This window comes from Chaetodon trifascialis, chromosome 3 (genome assembly GCF_039877785.1).
Source record: "Chaetodon trifascialis isolate fChaTrf1 chromosome 3, fChaTrf1.hap1, whole genome shotgun sequence".
Taxonomy (NCBI): Eukaryota; Metazoa; Chordata; class Actinopteri; order Chaetodontiformes; family Chaetodontidae; genus Chaetodon; species Chaetodon trifascialis.
The window spans coordinates 3,705,322-3,720,291 of NC_092058.1; the positions used below are offsets into that span (position 1 = coordinate 3,705,322).

The 14,970-nt window shown below is 43.6% G+C and overlaps 1 protein-coding gene across 4 annotated transcripts in view; it reads right to left on the reverse strand.

Moving 5' to 3' along the window:
• Positions 1-14,970, reverse strand: part of grip2b (glutamate receptor interacting protein 2b) — a 248,377-nt gene that overhangs the window by 146,812 nt on the left and 86,595 nt on the right. For 2 of the 4 annotated variants that reach the window (XM_070958305.1, XM_070958304.1), the window contains exon 1: positions 5,929-6,716. The exons of the other annotated variants lie outside the window; for them this stretch is intronic. In XM_070958305.1, coding sequence (XP_070814406.1) covers positions 5,929-6,091 — 163 coding nt within the window. In that variant the 5' untranslated portion in view covers positions 6,092-6,716. Of the gene's footprint in view, positions 1-5,928; positions 6,717-14,970 lie in introns of those variants that run through there. 4 annotated transcript variants of the gene reach the window in all.

The window sequence follows — 14,970 nt, forward strand, 5'->3', positions numbered from 1 at the left end:
TCAGGCAGTAAAAAGACACTCATGCATTATGAAAAAGTCAAAGCTTGAACAAAGAGCAGAATCAGTGTCACAGCGCTGATTCTCACTGAAAGGAAGAAACATGCTGCAGGTTTTTAGAAATCAGGTGTAAAGTTTGATATTCAAAAGCACTGAAACTAAACTTTTGTCAAACTTCCAAAGTTTTCCAACAACTTTCAATACAAGTATGTTCTGTAAAAACCTGAGAGGAAACCTGACCTTTGATCCTGCTCACTTTAGAACCAAATATTGACCCCTGAACTCTTAACGCTGGGATTCCTGGGACTGGGAGTAAAGTTAGTTGTAGATTTAGCACCTGGATTAAATTTAGATACATTTTCTGACAAACAAACACTGATTATTTCACTGACGGTCTTTAAGGAGTCAAGTCATTTTTCAGTATATACTACTTGGCATGTGCAGTGTTGGGAGTAATGCTGCTGCAAATCCATTACTTTTGGCTGTAAATGTAACAAATTACTTCTTTTTTTTTCAAATTAAATTAGACAATTAAATTTAACTTGCTCACATCGGTTATATGCCTTTGGTTCAATGGCTCAAGCTTATCTGTGGATATTTTTGTTTCTATAAAAATTATTACTGATGACTGATAAACCTTATTAATAGACCTTCGTTCGCTGCTCAGTCAGTGTCAGTTCAGTACACCTGCAGAGCACAGACCACACTGCCCAGTCTCCATCACCCTTGTTTATTTCCATTAGGGTTAGTTTTGTAATTTGCTCACGGTTTGTAGAGTCCACAGCCTGCAAGCTGTTGCATGGGGGGGGGGGGGGGGTATTTTCAACTGATGACGTGAAAGCCCTCAAAGAAGAAAATAGACTTGAAGCTTGATGCTTTTAGGTGAATTTAAGAAAAGTGACAGAAAATGACTAAACAGCTGTTTTTACTAAATCAGGAGTTTAACTGAGCATGAGAGGGATGCCTGGACGCCTCCTGTGAAGACACACCGTGCAGGTGAAACTTGCCTTTTGAAGACCTCATAATTAGAGTGTAACTAATCCAAGATTTAACATGTGTTTAACAGAGCTGGTCTATGTGCAGCTGCCAGTGATCACAAGCTCCAGTTATGGTGCTAAAAGTACAACAAGCTTAGGAAAGTCAAAAAGGCAGCAAACTGACTGAGCAACGTTTGCTTCAAAGCACTAAAGCTACTAAGTTACAGTCATAGAGACGAAACACAGATGTACGCAGAGATGTTTGTGTTTACCTCTGGCAGTGTGCTGTAGTGGCTATCAGCATGGTGTTATTTACTCATTTGAAGCAGGTTTCTCATGTCACATTTCATTACCTGCCCTCTTTGGTGTCTTCTTTTCTCTGTGATCTGCTTTTTTTCTTTTCTGACATATTCAATTATCTCCCCTCTCTGTGGCGCTTTTGATGCCGATGTAGCCATTTAGCTAGTTGCGGATGCGGTTCAGCCTCTTCAGCCTTTGTGAGCAGCTTTCAACAGGCTGATTTTAAATTTCTCCCCATCTGCGGACCTTTTGATGTGCATCCACTCATTTTTCCGGTCGACGGGTCTTCCACCCACTTCAGTTGTTGTAAACAAGCCAGGGAACTAATTCTGACTCCGCTGGTAGCAGCGACAGCAAACCCATCACCAAACTCACCTGCCAGATTCAGTCCTCTTAACAAATGATAAGATGGTTAGAATGAAAATGGACTCTCAAATGAGACTCGTCTGCTGCCAGCGTAGCTGTTAGAGCAGGAAAACACAGCAGCCGGTGCCAAATATTTGCAGCCTCCTCCTGCTTTTGAGAGATATTTATACCAGCGTAGCCTTTGTGATTTAAACATTATTTTCAAAGATGCTAATTTCTGTTCCTAATACAAAAAACCTTTTCCCAACCACAAGCAGATGACGTGGAGAGAGCAAACTGGAAAAGGATGTAAAATGCTGAAACTGTTTTTAATCTTCTTAATAATACATCAGGCACAGTTCTTGTTCAGTTCGGAGTTGGAGTGTATCGACACAAACAGTTGGTTGATTAGCATAGACGTTTGTTTGGTGTGAGTTTGGTTTGGTTTAAGTACAAAAACTGCTTCCTGAAAGTTAAATGTGGTGAGCACAGAACTGAAAACATGAGATTTTCATTCAGTGGTCCATGTCTAAAATCAAGGTCAAGGAAAGGTTTGTCTTTGCTGTCCTGAGGGGACAATGTATTCTGCTGCTGTCTGTGATTTAAGCAGAACAAAATCAGCTTTAGTCAATGCGAGCTTTGGCTCTGTTTGATCTCTGTTGTTTTTGATATGCTGCAGGATGTCTTGGAGGTTAAATGAAAAGGTCATGGAGTGGCACAATGAACATGCTTGAGCTCTGAAATGTACCGTGGGGCTTGTTTATCTACAGCTCCAGTAAAGGTGAAGGTCTGACTGCTGGATCAGGATTTGGCTGCCGGCTGATGCTAATTTCCCGCCTCAATCGCGCATCTAGTTTGCATTATCTGTCAGCTGCTGCAGAGTTTCAGCTGGAGTTTCACTGTGGAACTGATAATTTCGTGCGTGAGGCACAATTATAAGATGCAGATTTGAGATGAAAATTGGCTCTCACTGAAACAATGCAGAGGCTCAGCAGCTTTGGCGTATATTTAGCCTCCAGAACACACATGCACAAAGCAAGTCTGAAAGGGACTGACAATGGAGGATGGCTTATACAGTACTTCCAGAGTCTCTCACAGACACACACCTGATCCTTGTCAGTGTCATCATCTGCTGTACGTTGGATTAAGTAAAGGAACTGTTGTTTGAAGCTGGTTAACATCGTGCTTCCTTTCTACCCGTGCCTTATCCTGGCTTTCAAGCAGCTCACCTGAGGTACATTTGGATGCTCGCTGCAGGGCACATCCATCATGCTCATTCAAATTTAGCACAGGGCGCTGTAGTTTTACTGCCATTCATTTGTGGCACAGAGCCATTTTGGCAAGAGGAAATCATGCTTTGAGACGCGTGTGATAGTCCAGCCAGGTCCTCTTTTTTTCCAGCATTCAATCATTTTCCCGTTTTAGCTATTCCTTTCTTTAATCCTTGCTGAATATGCATTCAACACACAGCCCGCACACTCACCTCCATTGTTCGGAGACAATAGGCAAAGTGCTCCATGGTTTTCCCCCCTCACATTTCAGTAGTTTATATCTATTACCATTTGTCAGTTAGTCATTGAGTTGTGCAGGAAGAGTGCCAGGACCTGCAGTTAACGAGGAAGATCGAATTGCGCTGTCAAAGATGAACGTCTTTCATTGATAGGATTTGGGAGGGCTGACAGATTTACACCACAGATTGGCCAAGGCCTTGTGCCAACGTTCCATGTATTACAAGCTTATATTTTCATGCCTCTAAAACAACAGCCCACCCTGGGAGGCCACAACTGTCCAATGAAACCGCAAATGCTTCCACACTTGCAGTATTCCAATCCAGGAACTGTTCACTGAAACAAAAGGTATATAAATGCATTTTCCAAAAGCAGGAGCAGATGGAAAAACCATGCTCTACCTGTAAGATGGTGGGAGATTGGTTCCAGTCCAACTGTGTCATGTGCAGATGAAATGCAATATGTGCTCCCATAAGAGGACTACAGTTTCAGTGGCACTATATAACCTGCAGCAGAATATATATACGTGCAGAATATAACCTTAATGGCCAAGTTAATGACTGCTGACATCTTTTACGACAGGCGAAATGAAAGAGCAGCGCTTGTTTTTCACTTTGCAGCCAAACTACTGCAGAACCGGCCTGGCTCGTACTCCAGACTGACATTTTTTGATTTTCTCATACGCCAAAATGGCCGCCAAGCTCGCTTCCTGGCAGCATCAACAGTGGTAAGCAGCTGCACAGTTTTTTGGAAGTAACGATCACACAAGTGGAGTGCAGATCGAAGAAAAGTAAATACTCTGAAAGCAGCCACAGTGGATCCAGTTAGGACTTGGTTAAAACTTGTACAGAGCAGTTAAAGAACTAGCTAGCTGCTTCTTAAAGGGAGTTCCCTTTTCCAGGACCGCAGCTATAATCGCCTCCAGCCAATCAGAGCTAAGATGATTGGTTTGATATCCAGCTTCACGATGAGAGGCAGAGATCAATACTGCATGTTGGTTTTGGAATGCATTGTCCTCGCCGTTCTGGGTTTATACCAGGCGTACTAAACATTTATGATCTGTTGCTGAAAGATGCGCTAGATGAAAGCGTCCAGCAAACAGCAGATGTCATGTGAGAAGAACAACATCATCCATTGTGCTGGAGTGGGGGGGGGGATATTGGGATTTTTGCCTTGATATGGCTGCATTCCCTCTTGTTTACAAAGTGACCTTTCCCCGCCTGCAGCGTAATGTTCGGCCCTCCGATGGTTGTTTGATGCTGTTTGAAGTCTGGCTGCTGCAGTTTGTGCTGAGTGATTAGAAAGATTGTTTGATGAAGGGATATAAGGGAGGAGGAGAGGGAAACAGGCACGCTCACGCCTCCCTCGCTCACCCATGTACATTTACTACTGTACACTCCCTCCCTCTATATGCTCACCCTCTCGCTCTCCTCACTGAGCTATTTGTGTGCGATCAAAGCGAGCTAAAAAATAAACCTCGCAAAAAATCTCAACTCTGTGAAACACTTTCCAAAGTCTTTGAAGAACATGAGGTACCTAACAAACTGCAGCACCAGTACTAACCAGCTCAGAGCTAATTAAATGCTAGCACTAACTAATTAAGCCAGCTGAACAGCAATGCAGCAAACACTGGAAAACAGACAACAAAACAGTGTCGCAGCCAAACTTTTGTGTTGCTGCAGGAAAAATGACTTGACAGTAGTGCCACTTTGTTCCCGTCTCCAATATGTTGCATTTATATACTGCTGATGCAAAGTTCTTGCATTTGAACGTAATTTGATAGAGGTACAGTGCAGTTGGAGCAGCCAGCTTATGGAACAGACATCATCTCCATCTGAAAGCACCAAACCTGGTCATGTAAATCCAGATTGAGCGACTGGTCCATCAATTCGTTGTACCATCATGCACCACACAGCCAGATGTGTTGCCCTCCAAAGACAGTGAATAGGATCCCTCAACTGGACATCCACCTGTGTATCTGGACCGTTACTGGAAGTAACTTAAGTATTAAAAGCAGTGTTTGACAGCACAAACGCTGCCTGAGCACCAAATCACAACAGGTAAGGAGGGATGGTTCCTGTTTCAGATATGTATGTTTAAGTATCTGACCGTCCACATGCAGGTTATGTAAACTGCCTGAAGGTGTGAGTGTGAGTGTAAATCGCTGTGTGTGTGTCAGAGCTGTGACCTGTCCATGGTGTTTCCCCACTGGGAGCTGGGACAGGTTTCCAGTCCTGCACGCACAACGAGATCATACAGATAATGACCAACAAATCTCTATCTAATAACAAAACAGCTGTTGAAAACGACTCACATGAGCGTGTTCTTCTCTACCATCTGCACAGTTAAGGTCTGATTTAAGTTAAGACAACTGAACTGCTCAGCTAAGGTGGGGGTTAGCGGTGATGTAATGATGTCACGCCACTCACGTGTGCCATGTTAACCTGAAGAGTCATTATCTGCATTAGGGGGGTCAGAGGAAAATACACAAATGGTTTTAAGCCAACACAGTGTACTCACACTCAAAGTGCATCTTCTTATTCTTTATTTATCCCAAAAAACAGCCCCCCCCCCTTTGAAAGCTCCCTCCCCTCCAACACACTGTTGTCTGCAAAGCCAACTAAACAATGTTGCATCCAAGCAAAGCAGCTCAGAGATCAAAAGCACCTGAAAATAAAGAGTTTCTGCAATGCACACACGGGCACACACACACACACACACACACACACACACACACACACACACACACACACACACACACACACACACACACACACACAGGTGGATGCGCGACCTCTCACCACTGATGCAGAGGCTGAAACGACAGAGTTCGTCACACAAGGTGTCCGGGCTCTCCAGATCTCCTGGTCCTCCCCCTCTTCCTCCTCCTCCTCCTCCTTCCCTCCTTTTCTTCCTCGGTGACATCCTCTTCACCATCTTCATCACTCGCTCCACTTTGTCCATCCTGGATGACGGATGGCTGACCAAGGTTCACGGATTTGGAAAACCCCCTTTTCTTTATCCTCCTTTCTCGCACTTTTGCCTCTTCTTCGTCTTCCTCTTCTTTTCTAACTGCCTCTTTTTGGGAATTCTAACAACTTTGGCCACTCTACACTTACTTGTCTCCTCTCTCGTCCTCCCAGCACACGGGCTTCCTCGGTTTCCCAAAATCCCACCTCTCCCTCCTCCCCCTCTCTCTTCTTCCTCTCCTTGCTCTGGTCTTCTTCCTGACTTCCTCACTTCACCAGTCTTCCCCCCCTTTGTGATGCAGCACTTAATTGCTTTCAGACACCTCAGCCATCCTCCGTCTCTCCTGCTCTTCTCCTCTTTTTTCCTTCCCTTCCTCTCTTTCCTCCCTCTTCTTCAGCTCACGGAAAATCCGGTGAACGAAGCGACGGCAGAAGTGAGATACTGAGGGAAAAGGGAGGAGAGGGAGAGGCAGCACGTTTACTTCTCCCCTCCTCTCTCTCTCTCTCTCTCTCTCTCTCTCTCTCTCTCTGTGCATCCCCCCTCGTCACCTCCCACATCAAACCTTCAAAAGTCTCAGCTGGTACTTCGACAGAAGAAGAAGGGAGGAAAAATAAAACATTTTTTTAAAAAGACAGCGTGCTGCTGCTTTTTTTGTCTGCAGTTCTATGCTTCATTCTCTCTCTCTCTCTCTCTCTCTCTCTCTCTCTCTCTCTCTCTCTCACACAGACACACACACACACACACACACACACACACACTTTTTCATTCTGTCAGCACACAAACACACACAGTTTGTCTCTTTCCACATCCGCAACCACAGCTAACTTCTTCAATCAATCCACGTCTCCCTCCCTCGTGCTTTCCTTCATTCCTTCCTTTTTTCCTTCTCCTCTTCCTTCCTCCTTTTATTTACTCCTTTATCCAACCTTCATCTCTTACTTTATCTTTCCTCTCTTTTTATATCAGCTTTCTACCGTCCTTCCTTCTTCTCATCACTGTCCTCCTTATGTCCGTCCCACTCCTCCTCCACCTTTTCCCTTGACCATAACACAATCCATCCTTCCCTTCTGTCTTCACCTCTCTGTCTTATTTGACCCTCTTAGTCTCTCTTTCAGCAGCTCTCTCCTACTCCCTCTTCATCTTCTCTCTCCTTTCTCTCTTCCATCCCTCCATCCCTCTGCCTCTTCTCATCTGCTCTTTAATCTCTGTTTCGTGTCTTTCCATAATAAGCTCATCATCTCCTCTGGAGGGGATGTCTCTCTCTCTCTCTCTCTCTCTCTCTCTCACACACACACACACACACACACACACACACACACACACACACACACACACACACACACACACACACACACACACAGCCACTCATACACATGCACACACACACACCCACTGTTTAAACAGGTAGGTGGGACAACACACTGTGGACACTTCTGCTTAGCCATGACACATAGTCACACACAAAAGAGTGTCACTCACTCACTCACTCACTCACTCACTCACTCACTCACTCACTCACTCACTCACTCACTCACTCACTCACTCACTCACTCACGCTGCAGAGCTGAGGGTGTGAACCCCAGGCAGCCGTAATGAAAACTCAGGACATGCTTTTTAATCACTGACCCGAGACGATCCATACAGGCGCTGTGATCCTGCAGTGCAGTTTTCACTCTTTGAAAAGTGTGACACCTGACAAAATTCATTGCTGGCGGGAGATTAAAAGTCACCCCATGAAGATTATTGAGGGCTCCGAGTTTCTTGAGCCAGCTGCTTCCGAAAGAGTCGCGCTTTAGAGGCTGTTATCATCGCTGGGTTTCAGCGTTGCTTTACGGACATCGAGCTGAAATATTTTCTGAGTTGGAATTTCATATTGACGGGAGGTCAGGAAAGGAAGTAGCTTTCATTTGGGCTGTGATGTTGTTGTTTTTGCAGAATCTGAAGCTAGCTGAGGGCGGTGGGGATGGGCGTGTCTGCAGGTGGAGAACCAGGGAGGCAGAATGTGGACCTGACGATTGTTCATGTTTCTCTGTCGAGCATTGGCTGCACACTCAGCGGCAAAGGTAAAAGCAGCATTGTTTTATAGTCCCAGACCCTCACAGGGAGAAGTGGACACACACCATCTGTGACTTTGTCCCCGAGGTTGGCTTCTTTATAACCAAGTCAATTTTTCCCCAACGTCACATCCGAGTAAGGATGGATGGGATGAGAAAGATTCCATGTTGATAACTTTTAAACGTTTATGTCACCAGACGACTCGAGGTGATTTGAATGCAGAGTTAACTGTGTGGAAGAAACGCACTGACAGAATAACATTACTGCACATTCATTACATTTGGACAACCAACTGCTGATGTGAGGCATCCACTCGTTTGCTTTTCCAGACACTTTCAAAGCAAATACAACAGTATTACACGGTCTTAAAGGGGTAATGACGTTAAAATCTATTTGACATGAACATGGCATGACTTGAAAAGATCAGTGAATCTCAGCAGCGACTGGAATCTGTCTTTTTCACTGCGGTTGTTCTTTTCTGCGGTCGGTTTGGTTTAACTCGACCAGTCAGCGCCTGCTTGACGTCCCGATCGACAAACCAACCTCAGGAATCTCTTGACAATAATTCTGAGTGAAACTGAACTCAAAGTTTGAAAAGGAGGTCAGCTGCAGACTGCCAGACATCCTGAGCGGTAAAATGACTGTCTTCAGCTCCCAGTATCACAACTTTCAAAGTATTATAGACTCTGCAGGAGTCAGAAAGACAGAAATAGACTCAATTCAGTATTTGGCTTTGTCAGCGGATCCAGGAGCAAAAACCAGTTGTTTCTTTCTGACTGCTGGAGTGCATTAAGGAGAAATTAAACCCTGCACAGCATTTCATGTACTTAACGATGCCTCTTTGATTCTGCTTTGTCGGCTATATGTTGAATAATTCCTTCCTAATACAACTTAACAGAAACATTTAGAGTGAGAGCTTCAACTTAAATATATAAACTCCATCTCATAGGGATGAATAACATGAACATGAACTGCATTCTATAAACACTAAAGAAGAAGAAGTAACACATATTTACATTCACAGTTAGCCAAGATTTTAGAAGCAGAGCGTTTTGCCTGCCGAGCTTTTCTTGTTGATTGTTGATATACAATTAGGAGTCTGCACATCGTGTTTTATTTTGAAATTTTACCAGACTCTCTACACCGTTCCTGTGTCTGACTTCCTATCTGGCTCGATCTGCTCTGTGCAGTGGACACGTCGTCCATCAAAAGTGGACTCGGCACGTAATTCTCCACAGAGCAGAGCATAGATATGTTTCTAGGAGGCCTCTGAGAAGGAGATGCTACTCGCTGACTTGAATGCCAGCAATCAGCTCCGTCATTTTTGACGTTATGCAGATGGGTGGAAATTAGGGGGTAGGCTGTGAGGACAAGTGGCCGGAGACATTTTTGTAGAAGCAAAGGTGGAGCATCTGGAGTAGGTTGGGTGGATGGACGGGTCAAACAAACACAGGATTTTCACAAGGACACCGCTGCTCGTGTCCTGCGTGAAACCGTCTTTCAGACAGAATCTTGACTGAAGTATTTGATGAGCTGAACTCATGACGTCTGCTAGCGCACAGCTTCATTTGGGGTATTTAGTCTGTGACCTTTGACCTGAAATTATTTGGAGATTTTTTTTTTTCATTCATCTATTTTAGTGGATCCTCATTAGAAAAGCAACACAATAAAAGCACCCACCCACCTACTGCTCACACACACACACACACACACACACACACACACACACACACACACACACACACACACACACACACACACACACACACACACACACACAGGCTCCACAAACTTGGCGTTCTTTCATTAATTCACTTAGAGGGGTTTAAAGGGATGATTTTCTGATGCCAGGAGGGTGTTCAAAGTTTCATAACAAGATATATACAGTGTGTGTGTGTGTGTGTGTGTGTGTGTGTGTGTGTGTGTGTGTGTGTGTGTGTGTGTGTGTGCATCACTGGTACTCCACATGAACTGGTTATGAAACAGTCTCACCAAGTGGGCGAGTGAATTAATCACAGCAGTTCAACTTCAAATGATTTAAACTTTGCACACACACACACACACACACACACACACACACACACACACACACACACACACACACACACACACACACACACACACACACACACACACGCACACACACACACAACCTGGGTGACCCATTGATAGCTGATTAAACGGACAGAATAAAAAGCTATTTAAATTCCTGAGTATTATCCAGTGTGAGTGGCATTAAAAGGTCTCCCTCCCTCAGGAGATGCTGCTGTTGTCTTCCTGAGCGAAGCACTTCAGCTCCAGCTGATCCAGTGAAGACGTCAGCTGTCCAGTTACATAAGACTGGTTGAACTGGGAAGCTCCCAACTGAGGATGGAACTGTGGCAAAGCCAGAAAGAGACAGAAGTTTAGTAAGAGAAAAAATAAAAGGTGGAGGCAAAAAACACCAAGAGTTGGAAAAACGAGTGATGTGCTGCTGCCTTTTGGTTCAGTTTGGTTGTTTCCATCCACTGTCAGACAATTTTAAGAGAAACTTTGAAATGTTGCAAAAAGAAAAAACTAAGAAAATGCAAATTAAGCTAGAGGATGGCAGTATGAGCTATATCACGCATGATGATAATAAACAGAGCAGAAGAAGAATTTTGAAAACCTGAAACAACACGAGCCGCCTTAAAGACCTGAGAGAGAAACGGAGAGAAGTCTGCAGGAATTCGTTTCATTTGGGAAATCTGTAAGTGTTCTTTCATGTCAGCGAGTATTGGCCATGTTTTCAGGTCCATGTTGTTGGTATTAAAGCCATGTTTCTGTGCGTTACGGGAATATCCGGGAAGATTTTGGGGTCGCTGATCAGTCATGTGACTGATGTTCACAATGTCAGAACTTATTCGCCAAAGTTGTTTCCATCTCTCGATTATCACATTAAAACTTTTCCAAAAAAGGAAAAAATCATCTCAGGAGAGCGTAAAAACCTTTCTGTGACATTAAAGATTTTAGAATTTTGACATTTCCATCAAGCTTTTCGAATGCGATAATTCAGAACACCTCTGATGGAAACAGGGCTGCAGATTAATAAGAAATGAACAAAGATTAAAGAGGACTAACAAGGAACTCACTCGTTCAGTTCACCATCGTCCTCCATCCTTACGGGACGTGGAGGAAGTCATGCAGCACAGCACTGGACTTTATTTACGTTCCCAGACCAGGAAGAAATATCTGATGATAAGCTTTGATAGTCAAGATGCAACTGGAAGTCATACTTCACAAATAAGAGCAGATGCATCTTGTAATATTTCAGGGGTGACTCCAGCTGCTGTGTGGCTGCTTTGTTTGACTGAGTGTGAATCATTTTTATATATTTAATGTTGTGCACATATGAACATATGGATAGATGTAAGCATGTATGCTCAAATGAGAGAAACTGTAACATGCACCTGAACAACTTCAACGAAGGTAAAATGAGATGTAGATTATGGTTGTGTCTTTTTCTTTTAATGTCACTGTTCCAAAAAAGACAACGACATAAAAACTTTTCTTAACATTAATTTTTTTTCCTTAAAAGGTCCAAAAGATGAAGTGCACACCGTGATGAGTCGGCCGAGTGGTCGTGTCACGGATTATAAAACCCACAGGAGTCTGTTTCTATATCTGAATGTTTATGGGACGCAAATCTGTCATTAATGCTCGTTGTTTCCACTATTTCCTCCTAATTATACAATTAGAGTATTAATGTTAATCCCAATTCATGCCTCCCACACACACACACACACACACACACACACACACACACACACACACACACAAACAGTCGTATTTCCATCACTTCAGAGGACTTCACATCGACTTACATTCATTTCTTGGAGACTTATCCAAACCATAACCACCTCAAGGTAACCTCAGCCCAACCTTAACTCAAGTCTTCGCCATAAAATGTAAAGAATTAGATGCAAGTTCCTGCAGAGTGACTGTGTGTGTGTCCACAAAACATGGACACACACACACACACACACACACACACACACACACATGCGCAGAGAGACATGGATGCACTGATGTTTTTGTGAAAGTCAGAAACACAGCGTTTTAAAAAGTAAAGCACTTGCAATCTGAGGCAGGAAAACAGAAGAATCAAAAGCACAAAAGATGACATCTGAAGTCTTTAAATAGACTTGTGACTCAGCCTTCTGAAAGCCAGGTCCCAAATTTAACGAAACAAGAAGCTTTTTTTAACGCAGCTGGCTTCCTGTGTTCGGATCCTCTGTGATTCCTGGTGTCTGCAAACTTCCACATGATCAAAAGAAAAAAAAATCAGAAGCGTATTGATTTTTGTGGGATGTCGATGGGACACCTTCTGATTAACTCTGAATCTGAACAGCTCACATTTCTGATTGCGTATTCACTTTGCATTTGGTGCAAAGCCCTTGGTGTGACACCCGGGGAACATCAAAACAGCCTCGTGTCATGTTGGCAAACCACAAGAGCTCATGACCCATTTTTTGGTTCGACTTCGCTCCAAATTCACTCAAACTTTTCCACTCCTTGCTCTCGACGGTGGATTGACTGAATGGGTGATTTCACACTGTGACATCTGAACACGAGAGAACAATGCCGGTTGAACTTGTGGCAGAGCACAGACATACCTACACTACGAGCAAGATTAGGAAAGAGAATCCAACTCAGGATCCTGCGTCTTCCAGTACAAAGAGATAAATGTGGACATCTAGCAGCAGCTTCTCATGCTTGGAGGGCGAAGCAGAAGCAACTGAGGAAAATATGGTCAGGATAAATTGTTTATAATCGCCTGATAAATGTGCTGAGGAGTAGATTTTGTTAATCCTCAGAGCAACTTAGAGGAAAACTAAAATATTCAGGTTCTTCATCAAAAAGTGAAACAGGGATTTCTCAGAGCTGGAGCGAATATTAACTCCCCTTCTACCAAAACTGGAAAGCTGGCACAATGACTTCTTACTCAAGAGGTAACAAGCTCTCGTTGTAATTTGGTGGAATCAACTCAAAGCTCAAAGCATATTTTCTTCACCCAAGTAGCCACAAAGGTTAGCGTGATGTAAATATGAGGCTACAGCAAACGTCTTAGCTACAAACGCTGGTAAAGCAGTGGTGGTGTGAGTCCATGCCAACACTCTGAGCTGTCTAAACCTCAAAAAGAAATTATTGCATAAGGATGAACAAAGGCTTACTTTTCCTCAGAAGTCCTTATTGTATCCAAATGATTGTCTCTTCCCACCTTGTCCATCAATCTCTCCCACTCCCTTCCTCGGCTTTTGTTCTCCAGCTGCAGCCTCGGCCCTCTTGTCAAGCAATGATCTCGGATTGTACTCTAACTGCTAAATTATAGCGTAGTGCAAACTGCAGTTAAGTCATGAAGTGACAGGCCGCCGTGTTATTAGACACCTTGGATAAATTTGCATGACGTCTCCTGAGGCTGATTAAGGCACGATACAAAAGGAAAATCTGTGGGACTGATTAATGTCGAACAGCTGAACGTCTTAGCGGCGGCTTTGTGAACGTGACTGTTCAGAAAATGTACACTTTGGTCAGATTAAACTGCAAGTTTAATCAAACTTCTTCCATCCACATACAATGGAAGTGAATGGAGTTGTATTTGTTGTAGTCACTGCAGCACAAACAAAGCTCCATTCACTTCCATTGTATGTGGAGGGAAACTCTGCATCCAGGTCGTCTGACTCTCTCGCCCTCACTGACTTCGGGTACTTGAAGACCTCATTTCCTCCTGGTGTTAACGTGTGATTTTAATCTGTTACCTGGAAAATGTTTCCTTGTTTAAATGTTATCTCTGCCTACGTTTTCATCAGATCCTCATGTGCTGTTTTGTCAGAGCTGGCTGACAAACACAGCATGTCCCTGGTTGGGGGAAGCAAAGTTGTTTTATGGTATTGACAGGAGTCTGTAGGTTTTTGCTAGTTTGACTGATTGATTGTAAGAAGTGGCAGAGTAGGATGAGCTTTAACCTCGTTAGGCAGATAGATCTGATGCATACATTTATACCTGCATCAACATGAGTTGATCCAGATAAGATATCCAGATAGAGTTAACATATCAATATGGACATATGAACATATGAGCATATCGAGCAATGTAGGCATACTAACCAATCTATGATGCTTCCAGCCACTGAAATAAGCCATGCTAAAGCCCATCTTGATGCTGTTGCTGTACTATATTTGGATGCTGGAGGGTTACAATAAAATATTTTTCTTAATTTCAATTCAAAATTCAAGGTCACAAATGCAGTAAAGTAGCCGTGGTACTAGACGAGCTAACGAGAAGCTAATATCATCAGTATGCTTTAGTGGAGCAGCTGCAGATGGCTCAGGGGCACTTTGTACCTGTTAAGGTGGAACTCCCCTTTAATGAGGTCTCCAGTCAAACCAGCTAACCTCCCCTGCCTCTTACATACTGGATGATCTGGGACTGGACCAGAGATGCAGATGTCCCACTCTATATTGCAAATTTACTCTTCTCCTGCAGCATATATGCCTGAGCCTGCGAGGAACATCTGGGCATATCGCATTCTGCTCTTCTGTTAGCTGTTCACAGTTTGAAAAGAACTTGTTCAAAGACATTAGACATTTGTTTTATTCCAGTTATACAGTGGAATCCTGACTGTCTGCAGAGCCACTGCAGGAGATATTCTGGATAAATGCATGTACCATTGGCTGTAATAGAGCATTTGTAGTGTTGATGAGTCAAGTCAGAGCTGAGGTGGCTCGTACAGGAGTCTACCTCTGCACTGCATCGCTGAAAAAATGAAAAGATTAGTCACAGACACACATGCACGAACG